Source organism: Dryas octopetala, chromosome 7 (genome assembly GCF_963921425.1).
Source record: "Dryas octopetala chromosome 7, drDryOcto1.1, whole genome shotgun sequence".
Classification (NCBI taxonomy): domain Eukaryota; kingdom Viridiplantae; phylum Streptophyta; class Magnoliopsida; order Rosales; family Rosaceae; genus Dryas; species Dryas octopetala.
The window spans coordinates 10,066,490-10,080,835 of NC_141372.1; the positions used below are offsets into that span (position 1 = coordinate 10,066,490).

Here is a 14,346-nt window from a genome sequence, read left to right on the forward strand (position 1 = left end):
AAAAAAAAAAAAAGGGTAAGCATGGCATGGCATGGCAAGGCATTAATCCTTCACTTGTACTCTAATGCTGGATTCTTCACTCTTTAGTTTTCCCCATTGTCAAACCTGCATTTACTACACATCCACACAGATTTACTTATTGTTCTCGGGAAAAAGAAAAAGAAAATGAGAGAAAGAAAGCAAGAAAGATATTGACTGTAGCAAATTAAATTAGAGAATCCCATGTTTAAAACCAGTCAGGTTTGCAGGTAAGAAATAGATAACATTGGAACCAACCAAACATACTGCTTTTAACTATGGTCAAAAGGCTAACCCCTTCAAAAAAGTTACAAGTTTCCACATTCAATTTCAACCAGTGTTGAAAAAAAAAATCAGAGTCCCCATTCCCTGTTTCAGATGGGCCTTGCAAAGATTGGGACTTTTCTACTGGCCTGGCCTGACCAACCCCACAAGTCACAACCTCTCTCTCACTCCTCTAACCCACCGACTCGTGTCGGTGCCTCCCTTTTCCACAAACCCCAGTTGGAATTTCTCTCTCTCGCTCAAGTCTTTATCTCTCCACATTATGTACTGCCCAAGTAAGTCATCTCACATCCTATCTTTCAGACAAACAAAACCAGAAATATGTATGTATGTTTGTGCATGTATGCATGTATACATGACGCCAATTACACATCATCACCATTCACCAATGCCCATTAAAACCTGTCATTAATTAACACCCATTTTTGACAGTTTTCAGTGTCCATTTCCAGTTATTTATTTCTTCTTCTTCTTCTTCTTCTTCTGCTTTCCAAGAGGGGAGAGTGAGGTGGAGTGTGTATCCATCCAAATCCCATTTGGGTCCAATTTAATTTAACTCGTCATAGTCTCATACCTCCTCATACGTATTTGGTTTGCTTTCTCACACCTTTGTTTTTGTTTTTACCTTTGTTTTTCTGGATTCTGCTGGTTGGTGGCAGATGGGTCTCGTTTTGTAGCTTTCCTTTTCTTTTCCATCCATCCATCTCTCTCTCTCTCTCTACCTCTGCGTCTCTGGCGGATAACCCGGTGAGTAGTTTGCATGATCCAAATCCTAAAAGCTAAAACAATCCCACTTATTTAGGGCGTATAATCAGTGTATGCTGTTTGTGTTTTACCATATATTTTCTGTAGAATTTTCTTTAAAAAAAAAAAAAAAGGAAAAAAAACGCAGCAAAACATAAAAGCTGTAATCTTTTTACACTGTGTTGAATTTGTATGCACAAAGCATGGGAGTTCTCTGCATCTGTAGCAGAGAGATGTAGTTGTTTCCGGAGTTCCCAAATGACTCAAAAATGAAAAAAATTCTTGCCTTTACCTCACTTCTTCAGCTACCAAGTGGAGTTTGGGCTCTCCACTAGATCTGTGTGGAGGTGTTCATGCACTCAATGAACCCTTTGATGCAAATGCAGTGATTTGGTCTGTGTTCATGTTTTGTCTTTCTTCTTCTGGGTTTTGATTCTTTGATTTATTGGCTACTGCTTTTAGCTCCCAATTTAGGCTGAAATCTCTTTATGTTCTTATACTCTTGTTGTAATTTCATTCCTAATATGTAATGGTTTTTTTTTGTCACATCTGGGTGTTGCTGGATCTGCTACAACATTTGTGTCTTAATTTGGTGCCTTAATCTTTGATTTCATGCTGGTCTTTGTTTTTTTTTTTTTTTTCAGATTACTACTTTTTTTGAATTTTTTCGTTCTTCCCCAAATTGTCTTCCTTTAGTTGTTATTATCGAAAATAGTTCTTCAATTTGTTTTCTATTATGGTCGGTGCTGGTATGTGTTTTTATGTTCGTCCTCTTTCTGTCTTATCTTGGTATTTTACTCCTTTATATATGCAGTTCTTGTTCTTGTTCTGAGTTTTCTTGTTTTTATTGGTATAGAAGCACATTTCTTTTTCCAGCAGCTATGTGATTACTGGAACATATCATGGATTTACTTCTGCTCATATATTGCACATGAATCATGTTTCTTGTGGTACCTGCTATATGGGTTCTCATGAATTTCAAGAAATTCTTTCTTTTTATATGAGATTTGTGTATAAAGGTGGTCTCTTGTTTTCCATTTTAATGATTTTCCACTTATGGCTTCTCATTTTCTGAAGGCAGAATAGATGGAAGTGGGAAGTGATTTTCGGCGTTGGGACGAATTAATACCAGATGCATTGGGTCTGATCTTCAGCAACCTTTCTCTCCAGGAGATACTGACAGTGATCCCAAGGGTTTGCAAGTCCTGGAGCAAGGCAGTGATGGGGCCTTACTGCTGGCAAGAGATCAACATTGAGGAATGGAGTAATAGATGCCAGTCTCACCACCTTGATCGCATGCTCCAAATGCTGATTGCAAGAAGTAGCGGATCGCTCCGAAAGCTGTGTGTTTCCAGCCTCCAAAATGACATGATCTTCTCCTTCATTGCTGAACAGTAAGCAGATTAGACAATTCTTAATCACCACCACATATTTCAATTTCAATAAGATTTTGTGCAAACCCATTTTCCCCTATGCAAATGCTCTGTAAGTTTGCTTCCCATGCTATAGCTAAAAGTAGGCAGAGACATTAGTCTAATTTGAGTACTTCATGTCAGTATATGCCCCCACACATTATTGGTTTAGACAGTGTTTATATACTTGTAAATCAATTGTTGAGGTCATATGTTCAATGTCATGTTGATCAAGTTTGTGTGGTCGGGAAAGTGTGGTTTATGATAAATTGATCTTTTCTGATTTGAGAGTCCTTTTTGCTTGGTTTTGCAAGTGCTGGTTCCCTTCAGACCTTGCGATTGCCAAGAAGTGAAATGAGTGATTCAATAGTGGAACAGACAATTGGAAGGCTTTCTACCATCACTTTCTTGGATCTTAGCTACTGTGGTAAAATTGGTTTTCGCGCATTAGAGGCCATTGGCAAGAACTGTAAATTGCTTGTGGGGTTGTGCCGGAACATGCACCCATTGGATACAGCAGGCAAGCCAATGCTGGATGAGGAGGCTCATGCCATTGCCACCACAATGCCAAGACTGAAGCACCTTGAGATGGCATACCATCTTATCACCACAGGAAGCACTCTTCAAATACTCTCGAGCTGCCCTGAGCTTGAGTTCTTGGATTTGAGAGGGTGTTGGGATGTTAAACTTGATGACAAATTCCTCAAGGAGAAGTTTCCCAAATTGAAGGTTTTAGGGCCTCATGTGATGGGCTACTATGAGAGGAATGATTGGGAGGATTGCTCAGATTTCTCGGATGGTTCCGAATATTTGGCCTGGGACTTTGTGCCTGATGATTACTATGATGATGATGATGATGTGAGTTATGATGAAATGTGGGATGATGAAGGAAGGCTGGAGGAGTTCGAGCTGAGGTTCTATGAAGGAGGGGATGCAGGAGGGTATGGTTGGCCTCCATCTCCTTAATATGTTGTGTTTCCCTCATTTGTCAAACTGTTTGCTTCTCTTTTTCTAGCATTTGCTTGATGCTTCTACTACGAAACTTACTATAGCTTTTTATGGATGTATATCTTGCACTTGAGAATGAAAAGCATGGTTTGTTTAGTCTCAATTATAGCCATTGCCTGGTGAGTGATGACTTTGTATTCCTTTAATAGTACCATTTATAAAAAGAAGCTTGCAGATATGGCAAGCATGTTGGACTAGTTAAGTTGAGAAGGCAATACTCAAGGAAGAAGTATATTATTTCCTGTATCCCTTTAAAAAAAGTGAATTGCTTTCCGGGAAAGGAAATTAACAAAATTTAGAAAAGAAAATTTAAAGTTTAGAAATTAGAGGTGATTTGCCAGCCACAGTTGTCCACGTGCTGAGTGGATGATTGTGGATGATTGTGAACCATTGATTTCTTAGTATACAACAAATCTTTTTTTACCATATTGGCATCACGTCTCTAATTATTTGTGGGGATTTACCTCTGTACAAGTATAGTATAAAGAATATGAGATGCGGTATAGAATTGTAGAGTAAAAAATGTGAGAAAAAGAGTATTGTATGGCAAGGATATATGCCTATTTTTGGATAAAAGCTGGCCCATATGGCCATATGATATTCAAACTCTCTCTCTCTCACTCGCTCATTGTGAGGCCAAGTAGCCTATGGGGAACCAAAGAGGTGTATTGCACGCATGGACGGGACTAATCCACGCTACTATTTTAATTACCAAGGATGATGCATAACCTTTTTTATAAAGTATGAATCGTTCTTAAACTAATGGCCAAAAAAAATGAACATACTTAAGGTCATATTATAATTATCTTTTATAGAAAATAGGTCTTGTATATCTACAATCCTAAAAACTTAAATGAAGTCTATATATGATATAAACTTAAGTGAACTCTTATATATGATATAAGAGTTTTGGATCCTAAAATTATGTTAGGTCATTCTTACAATTTCCACATTCATAATTCAAGTGTTAGTTACATGGTTATTTGGCCAATCTTATTTCATATATAACTATATATAGACACTTTTTTCTTTTGACTCTTTATATGCATGTATTCTTGGAGAAAAACATCTCTGTTGTGATAAGTATGAGCTGATATCCCTATCCAATAGTATCATAATATTTATGTTTTTATGTTTCAAGTTTCTTCAATTTCAAATAAGGTTTTGTCTCTTAGATTGTCAGGTCATTTATTATCCCTGTTATATGAAAGTTTATCTCATTTTTGACTAAAGCAGCAAAGAAGATTGTCAATTTGTTGAATAGATTTTTCACTTAATTGAACAGTTAAGCTAAATATGGCTATTCAATCTATTTTTATACTAAAAAATTTTAAAATAGTGGTTTATTTAGAAGCATGAAAAGCTATGCAAAATGCAAATAAAGGACTAATGAAGCTTGTGAGGTGTATTAGAGTGTGAAAATTTAAAGTAACAAATTTGGGTCTTCATATTTCCACGTAAATAAGCAAAATGCAATTTGAAGAGGCACATGATGTAGGACGAGTTTGGGTTCGATTTAAGAAAAATAAAAGCAGGAAAAGAAAGCGGCTGAAAATTAGCAAGAAAACACGAAATAAAGAAACAAATCATATACAGTTAATATGGCGACATAAAAGGCAGGAAAGAATATTTTGGTGTCAGAATTGGGCGCATAATATATCGATTTCAAGGGAAACGACGAGATCTACAAGACTCATAGTAAAACTATGAGCCCGTTCAGTTTTTGGCCAAATTCCTTCGATTAGGGCCTCAAAATAGCATTTTAATTATTTTCCGAATTTTCAGACATTTTATTTATTTTCGCTTCTATTTTATTTGGGTTTCCTAATGTATGTGGGCTTTAGTTATGAGGTTGTTAGTGCCCTAGGGTTTTCCTAAACATATTTAAGCAATTTTATAATTGCTTGGAGGGGGATTATTATTCAGTTTATCAATATTAAAAAACGAGGGTTTTCTCTCAATCTCTCTGGTGGACTCCAGAATTTGTTACTTTTAGGGTTTCGCTTGAATCCCTTAGATTCTCGCTGCGTCAGTTGGTATCAGAGCAGGCGTCAATCAGAGCAAGGATTTGCCTCGCTTGTTGGCGAACGATGAAGGGACGTGAACCTCAGCGACGTTGGTCGTGACGAACTATCCAAGATTGAAGAGGAGCGTGTTAGGGGATTTGCCCGTAGCCAACCTCTCAAAAAAAAAAAAAAATTGAAGACAAGGTCATGGAACTTTATTTTGATGAAATTCCTTGTTTCGCAGAAAGTGAATGTATTGAAGATTTCCTTGATTGGGTCACCGAAGCAGAGCAACGCTTTGAGATGTTGGAGATTCCAAAAGAGAAGATTGTGAAAGTTGTTGCAGAAAGATTAAATGGGAGTGCTTATGAAACGTGGAAACACATATTGAAAATCCGACAACAACAAGGTAAACCCACAGTGAAAACATGGAGAGTGATGAAGCGATTAATTGTTAAACAATTATTTCCTTATGAATACGATTTGTATTTATCAAGGGAGTATCATAATCGCACGCAAGCTACACTAGTTATCGAAGCAAAGAAGGAGGAAGAATCTCCAATAGTAGTGACTGAAAATCCAACAGAGGTTAAGATTTACGTGGAAGTCGAAAAGAAAGAGCACAAAGGATATTCATGCAAGGAGTTCGATTATCAATTGAAAAATTCCAACGTTGTTTGTGGAACTAACTACATGATGATGCCATCCAAGTATGAGGAAGATTGGATTCCACAAGTTAAAGATTCTATTTGCTTGTCATACCTCGTAATTACTGAAGATCAAATTCAATTCAAGACGAACTCGAGGTCGAGTTCTTTTCAAGTGGAGGAGTCTGATGTAGGACGAGTTTGGGTTCGATTTAAGAAAAATAAAAGCAGGAAAAGAAAGCGGCTGAAAATTAGCAAGAAAACACGAAATAAAGAAACAAATCATATACAGTTAATATGGCGACATAAAAGGCAGGAAAGAATATTTTGGTGTCAGAATTGGGCGCATAATATATCGATTTCAAGGGAAACGACGAGATCTACAAGACTCATAGTAAAACTATGAGCCCGTTCAGTTTTTGGCCAAATTCCTTCGATTAGGGCCTCAAAATAGCATTTTAATTATTTTCCGAATTTTCAGACATTTTATTTATTTTCGCTTCTATTTTATTTGGGTTTCCTAATGTATGTGGGCTTTAGTTATGAGGTTGTTAGTGCCCTAGGGTTTTCCTAAACATATTTAAGCAATTTTATAATTGCTTGGAGGGGGATTATTATTCAGTTTATCAATATTAAAAAACGAGGGTTTTCTCTCAATCTCTCTGGTGGACTCCAGAATTTGTTACTTTTAGGGTTTCGCTTGAATCCCTTAGATTCTCGCTGCGTCAGCACATTTGAACCATTCTTTCTCTTGAAGATGCTGTTATAAATTCACTAATTTTAAATTATACATGATTCATTTTGGTATATTAAATACTAGACCAATGGTTCAGATATTGGGGTCACATCTTTGGCATCTAATGCCAACTACTTGGAAAGTAGCTTGCCTAGCTTGGCTCATAGGCTCATAGCCCCATTGAAAAAATTTGAAACTTCCAAAAGTTTGTGGTTTGCTTACTTGACTTTTGAGAGTGGTTGGTTGGCTTCTTGTTTTGGAGATTGCTTACTTGACGTCTTTTAGTCGTGGGTTGTGGCTAACCGGCCAAGGATACAATCCACTCACTCACTCAAATCATTTTCGTGCCCAACTTTATTAGGCAAGTTTTCTATTAGGTAATTGAAGTAAATTAATCACTTGGTTGTCTCTCACTATTTAAATCCTATTCAGGTGGTGGTGCAAAATATACCCAATTTCCCTCAAGGCCCCATCATCAATTTATTATAAAAATAAGATAAAAGTTCAATATAGACACTTAATTATATAGGTCATTTTAACCAAATTCATGAATAGAAAAATATTTGAAATGTATATCCGAACTAAGATTTAACTTGAAAAATAAACAAAAAATGGACATATGTCAATTAAGTGCCTACGTGGCTTTTGTTGACCGCAGCCCGCACTGCCAAAATTGGTCAGAAAAGCCGCATGAGCCACTGCGGCTTCTCTGCGTTGATTGGCCGTGTTCAGTGGTCCGTGAATGATCCAAGACCACGTTCTTGCTCAAAACAATGAGGGGAAGCTGATTGGGGTGGTGGCCAGTCTTAATGTCGCCAGGAAATTGGGTTAATGGCGATGAGCACCAGCGCAGGCTACGGAGGAGAGAGTTGCAGAGAGAGTAAGGGAGTTGGGGAGAGAGATAGTCACGTGCAAAAGTTTTTACATGTTTTTGTAATTTTTAGTTATTATTTTGTACACGTGGAAAAAATTTAGCATCTATGTCATTAAAAAAGTTTAGTCAATAAAGCTATGTGCGCAATTAACTGACAGATAGTCATTTTTCAAATTAGATTTTAGTTCGAGTATACATTTGAAATATTTTTTTACTCATGTACTCTATTAAAATGACCTATATAATTAAATGTTTATATTGAACTTATGCCTTAAGAAATGTGTAACCGTCAATTATTGATTAATAAGTCATGTATTCCCATACGCAATGTTTAGCATTTTTCACAAATTAATGATATACATAAATTTGTCTGAGGGGCATGATAAAGAAGAATTATGGGTTTTAACTTAAAAACTAATTATTTGAGGTATTTTATCAAACAAATTTCCTACACCTTTAAGAAAAAAATTCAAAGGAATATTAATATTACACTAGGTTTAACATGAATAAAGTATCTTCCTGGAATCAATTCAATACATGTGGATCCGCCACCAGATGTGCAAGGGAGTAAAAACTTTTTAAATTTCTCCTTCATTTCGTTGCATTATATTACGAGAAAAAATGTAAACATCTTTCATTTTTTAAGTATTGTTATATGAAAAAAATTTATGCATGGCAATTCAAAAAATAAATTGGGCCCTCAACCTGGAAAGGCATTGTTTTAAAGGAAATGAGTTGTGAAAAATGAGAACCATGTCAACCGCATTTGTTTTAAAGTTTTCTGCCCAATGAGAAAATGAGTTGTGAAAAATTTCTTGGTCTTTTTAAAAATAATAAAAATTGTACACTAAATACAAAAATTATGAAACACCTACGCCTTAATGTAAGCACCTTTTTAGACATGTTTTGTGTTTTAATTTTAAAAAGCTAATTTAAAATTAATTAAAGAGAGAGGGAAAGCATGCAATTAACTACAAGATCTTCATGATAGAGAGATTGGTGGGTAAAGACTAGCAGAGGATCCAAATCCGGTAGGTAGTCTATGATAATTAATAGTGCTCATCACCATGCTTCCAGGGAATGTTTCTCTAATATCATATATGTTTGTTTCTTTGTCCTATACATCAATGTTTGTATTATATAACTATAGTTAGTACTCACATGAGTACATGTGATTCAACTATTTAAGTCTTAGATCTTCCCCGTTTCAATTTTATAAGGACTTTGAGATATGTGTTGGACCAATTTTTCAATTACCGTTTAAAATACAAAAGAGTTTGAGTTTTAAAATTTAGAGCTCCAAGAAATTCCCACGAGGCATGCATCCATACATGACAAAAATTATTCTTAATTTTAAATATAGACATAGGGATGAGGGGAAATGACATTTTGCTACATATTTGATATGTTATTCAATCAAACATAATTTCATATAGTTAAGTTATCTTGATTCATATTATGACAAAATTTCATATAATTAAGTTATCTTGATTCATATTATATTATGGGTTGAAGTTATACGTCGGATTACTTTGTTATACATTATTGGTTTATTTTTCAACAATTTAAACTTTGAAAGTCAATAATAGTTGTCTAATATGATTTCAAAAAGCTTTAATTTCGAAACATATATTATAATGTGATAAACTGTAAATGAGGTCTCACGCTCAAACATGAAACATGATTTCACCTAATCAACCACTAGAAAAATTCCAAAATGGGTATTCGATCAAGATTTACCCAATCCCTCCATTAATGAATTATGAAATGGATTGGACTTAAGTGGGAATATTCGTACATATACATACATAGGTTGACATGCATGTGATAGATGCCTCATAATGGTTCATGAGGGAACAAGCAGTGGTCCATAGAACTTACTGGTCCCCCATCTCACTGTTTCACTAAGACAATATTCACTAACTTTTTCAGTTTCATTGGCATACAAATTTGAAATCGTATATATATATATATATATATATATATATATATATATATATATATATATATCCTACTGAACTTACCAAAGGTCCAAAACCAAGTTCAACAAAGAACAAAACGCAAAGCACATGCACTGAGTGATTCATGCAGTACTACCACTGCAGCATAAAATCAATTATTATTGTAAACGTACAGTACACTTTGAGGTAAGGACCAAACTAATAACTCCACTCTTCACAGTTCACACAATAAGTTTTAAGGAATTAAGCAAAAGGTACTTATAAAGAGGAGAGAAAGGCACAACTAGCTAAGACAAGATGGGCTTTATGTAAACCAAAGGAGTAATGCTATATATATACATCTGTGGCCTGTGGGTATAAAATTTGAATCTAGATGCTCTGTTTGTTTTTGCTTGACTAAAATTATTATGTACCAGTATAGAACAAAAAATGAATTGAATTTGGATTATAACACTTTTTCGGTGTGCGTGAGGTTATGTCTATATATTTACAATTCTTGGTTTAAATACGGTTAGGATTGAAAGGATAAACAAGGACAATAGGGAATTCAAATCCATATATTGGGCTTGAATTTCCACAGCAAAATCCAGCCAGAAATTGAGGGATCCAAAGAATTAGGCCTTACTGGGCTAGCCCAATAGTACATCATTTCCTACCTAAGTGGTTAGCTTAAGTTGCCACGTTAAGGAACTCATTTCGTCTCTCAATATAAAATTATAAATCGATGGCCCAATTTGAACCAACCGGAAGTTTGGGTCGACCATGAAGGCGGCTATTGTGACCTGTGGTGGGCTCTGCCCGGGCCTGAACACGGTGGTGAGGGAGCTGGTTCTTGGCCTCTGGGAGCTCTACAGCGTCCGTCACATATTTGGTATCAACAATGGCTACCGTGGGTTTTACTCCATGAACCCACGGTAGCCATTGCTATCCCCATCACAATCCAACGTTGTCAAACAAGTCGACCTTATCTCTGCCTCCTTGTCAGGCGATTCTCACCATCGCTTCACCAAAGACATTGCTTTAACTATCATGCTTGTGAGGCCTTGATCTATAAAACCCATTCAATGACGCCACCTCTCGACGCTGGAAAATCACCACTGCCATGGGAGGGTGGTGGAGATATGCAGTGAGAAAGAAAGAGAGAGAAAATAAGAAGGAGAAGAAGAGAAAAAAGATAAGAGGAAGATTCGCCGACGCCGACGACGATGTCGGAAAGTGGGAGGGGACGAGTGGTGGGGTGCAATCAGATGGGGAGAGATTAAGTTGGGTTTTTTTGTTTTTTTAATTTGATTACAGTAAAATAAAGAATTTAATTAAAGAAAATTGTAAGCTTTTTAAATTCAAGGGTAAAATAGGATATTTGGTGAAAATATGTTATGATTTAACATAAAATGTCACGTAGGAGCCACATTACTACATTATGTTTGGGTGGTAATTGCACACATTTTTTATAGTTTTGGTGATAAATGAGTAAATTTCTCTATGATTTGATGAAATATCCCTTTAATTTAACAGAAAAATAGAACAAAATCTGGTAGGTGTGACATTACTACATAGAGCAAAGTCTGTATGACAATTAGTAAAAAAAATTTCTTCAAGTGGTAAATACACACCCCCGATAGTCTGGGTGTTAAATGTACAAATTTCTCTTTTTTTATGGAAGACTAATTTTACCTTTTAAAAAATGGAAGGCTTTTCCTTTTTGTGAAAGACTATTTTGGTTTTTTTTTTTTTGAGCATTTTTAATGTAGATTTATTATTTACTAATATTAGGAAATTAATAAACTTACTCTTAAATATAGTCAATAATCATAGGACCAATTTATTACTAGATTTATTAGTTGCCACGTGTGTAGGTCTTGAACGATCCTGAAGCTTTTTTTTTTTTTTTTCTCTTTCTCTACTCACTTTTTCTGACCTTTCTTTCTATTATCTTGCTTTCTTTGTCTTTTCTTGTGATTTTCTGTAAATTTGAAGAATTATTTTTTATTTGTAGTGCGATATTCGTCGAGTTTGAGTTTTATTTTTCACAATGAATTGTGATTTTCAATTATGCGATTCTTATAGGTATGATCTGTGATCTGATTTCGTGTATATGCGTCTATTTTTTTTTCTTTTGATTTTTGATTTTGTTGATTTATTGTTGTTTCTGATTTGTTTCTTATTTTTGTATTTTGATTTGTAGTTGCAAATCTCTTTCGATTTACAGATTCAGATTTGTTTTAATTGCATTCATGTTTTATTATGTGGGTTTCAAATTCTTTTAAGAGTTACAATTGCACATGCATATAGGCAACTGTAGATCTAGTTTGAATCTTTGATGTCGTTTGAAGCGTTTTCTTAAAAACAAATTACTTTTGGAGATGCAAATACAAATGCATATGTAACTGCAGATCTTGCAGATGCAAATGATGCTATTTGCATCTGCAAAGGATAGGCCGGTGATCTTGCCAAACCTTAGATTTGGAGGTTCGACGAGATCGCTTGCCTACCTATCAGTTCTAGGATTTTGGTTTTGGCTCGAAACCCAGCCACCCCAAGTCATGACCCCAAACCCACGACACGTCGATGCTGCCACTGTCACTGGTAGTTCAACCATTTGGCCTCCATTTCTCTCTCATTTCCTCTTTATTCTTTTCCTTCTCTCTCAACTCTCTTTTCTCCCTTTCTCTCCCTTGCTTCTCTCCTCTGTCATTTTTCTTTGATAGGTTGTAGGGGCCGGCGACATTACCGGCCTCCAAATCAGTGGACGCCAATCATCGATCTGCAACCGACCGGAGAAAGAGTGACAAAGGAGAGAAGTAAGAAAAGAGAGAAGTGAGAGAGAGAAATGGAGAGAGGATAGATGAGAGATAGAGAAGAGAATGAGAGAGAAAGGAAGGCTAGCGGGTTGAACCACTAGTGACACTGGCGGCGTTGGCGCCTGCGTGCGGTGGGGTCGGGGTTAGGACTTAGAGTGGTTGGGTTTGGGTGGTTTGTCCTTTATGGTAATTTGGGTTTAATTAGAATTGTAATTGAATAATTGAATAAGAAGAGTGTAACGAGAGTGGTTGGGTTTGGGTGGTTTGTCCTTTATGCTAATTTGGGTTTAATTAGAATTGTAATTGAATAATTGAATAAGAAGAGTGTAAGGAGAGGAAAAAAGGTGTGCATGTTGCCGGCCTCAATTATAATAACGGTTTATATTAGAGTTAGTTTTTCTTTTGTAGTGGCCTTAAAATGAAATTTGGGCCTCACGGAAAAAAGAAAAAAGAAATTTGGATTTAAAAAATTGGGGGTTCAAATCAAATGGCAAGAATAACATGTCACATTTTTTATTATTTGGTTGACCATTTTTAAAATTTTCACAACGCTTTGAGATCACACTTGTAATTAGTAGTCAAATGGAGTGTTTGAAGATTTCCATTTGCCAGAGTTAACCATTCACAGACGCAAGCTCTGTGGGATTGGCCTCATCTCACGTAACCCCCAGCCAAACCCAAACTTCAAGAACCCCAGCAATGCACACTTGCACCGGGACCAGAAAAATCAGAAGAATATGCCAAGTCATGTGCCAAGTTGCAGGACACGTGTCATGACATGAAGAAGGCGGTTTCATCATGGGGGTAGGAGGGGTTGGACCGGGAGGGTGAAGTGCATGAAAGTGGAGGTGGTAGGTGGCTGACTTGGACCTCCGTTTCATTTTCTTCAGTTTATTTTACACCAAACAATAATTTTTTGTTTTGTTTGTTTACACCAACTAAAAAGGTTGTGCAAATTTCTAAAATTATGAAGCCATATTGGCTTTTGCTTGGCAGTTGGCTCGGCTCAATTTCTTATTTGCTATACATACTATTATTTTCTTCTCTTTTTTCATACTAAACAACCAAGAAATGTTGCTTTAGCAAGCAATGTTGTTTAAAAGAAAAATTAACAAATTTGATTCTTCAGCTTGAACTAGAAAAATAACCTCGAACTAAATCCATCTTCTCGTTCGACCAAAAAAAAACTCAGCTTTCTTGCCTTGAAGGTTTTCTCTTTCAACGTGCCACTTATTGTTCTTAAACAAAGTTACAATTTTATAGAGATTTGTGTTGTTGAATCGTTGATATCTAAATTTGGACAACAACTAGAGCTTTATCATAAGATTACAATAACACACACAAAAACACCATGATATATTGTGGTTTACCTAATCTCAAACTATGTCCACTGAGAATAAAATAGTAATTTCACTATATAGTGAAACTGTGAAAGAATTACAATGACATTGAGAGAAATGTGAAAGTAATAAAGAGAGATAAGAATGAAGGGCATGTAACCCTCTTATGAGTGGGGGAGGGTGCTTTTATATAGAGAGATAAATAATTTGGTCCAAGAATATAAGAAATAGTGAGAATTCTTGATCTTTCTCAATTTTAAAATCTATGATTTGAATTGATGTCCTTTGATTGAGTCTTCCTAAATTACATTGATTTATCCTAAAGATTTCATTTCAATTGGAATTTGGTTATTCATCATATACAAGGATTCTCACTAAGCATCCATAAATGAATGGTTAAAGTGTCTAACTCATAATTGACGAATTCATAGGTTTTTATTACACGCGTCTGTTAGAGCTGGTATTTGATTGTTTTTGTTTCAGCAGTACGAGATGAAATTTCCAATGAAGTCTA

General features: G+C 35.7%; 1 protein-coding gene across 5 annotated transcripts; it reads left to right on the forward strand.

Moving 5' to 3' along the window:
• The first annotated feature begins 479 nt into the window (after positions 1 to 479).
• Positions 480 to 3,643, forward strand: FBW2 (F-BOX WITH WD-40 2). Of its 5 annotated transcripts, none has more exons than XM_086250617.1 (3): positions 480 to 578; positions 2,125 to 2,441; positions 2,774 to 3,643. In XM_086250617.1, exons 2-3 carry the CDS (start codon positions 2,134 to 2,136, stop codon positions 3,423 to 3,425), a joined length of 960 nt encoding a protein of 319 aa, XP_086106743.1. In that variant the 5' UTR covers positions 480 to 578; positions 2,125 to 2,133; the 3' UTR covers positions 3,426 to 3,643. The 5 variants fall into 5 exon arrangements, with proteins under 5 accessions (XP_086106743.1, XP_086106738.1, XP_086106739.1 ...); XM_086250612.1 differs by lacking the exon at positions 480 to 578 and adding an exon at positions 730 to 1,050; XM_086250613.1 differs by lacking the exon at positions 480 to 578 and adding an exon at positions 730 to 1,050 and having other exon boundaries at positions 2,129 to 2,441.
• The last annotated feature ends 10,703 nt before the right edge of the window (positions 3,644 to 14,346 follow it).

Bases quoted from the DNA above. Each gene is read 5' to 3' on its own strand.
- FBW2 (XM_086250617.1), top strand. From the start codon at position 2,134: ATGGAAGTGGGAAGTGATTTTCGGCGTTGGGACGAATTAATACCAGAT. The intron at 2,442-2,773 runs GTAAGCAGATTA...TGGTTTTGCAAG, and splicing joins TTCTCCTTCATTGCTGAACA to TGCTGGTTCCCTTCAGACCT.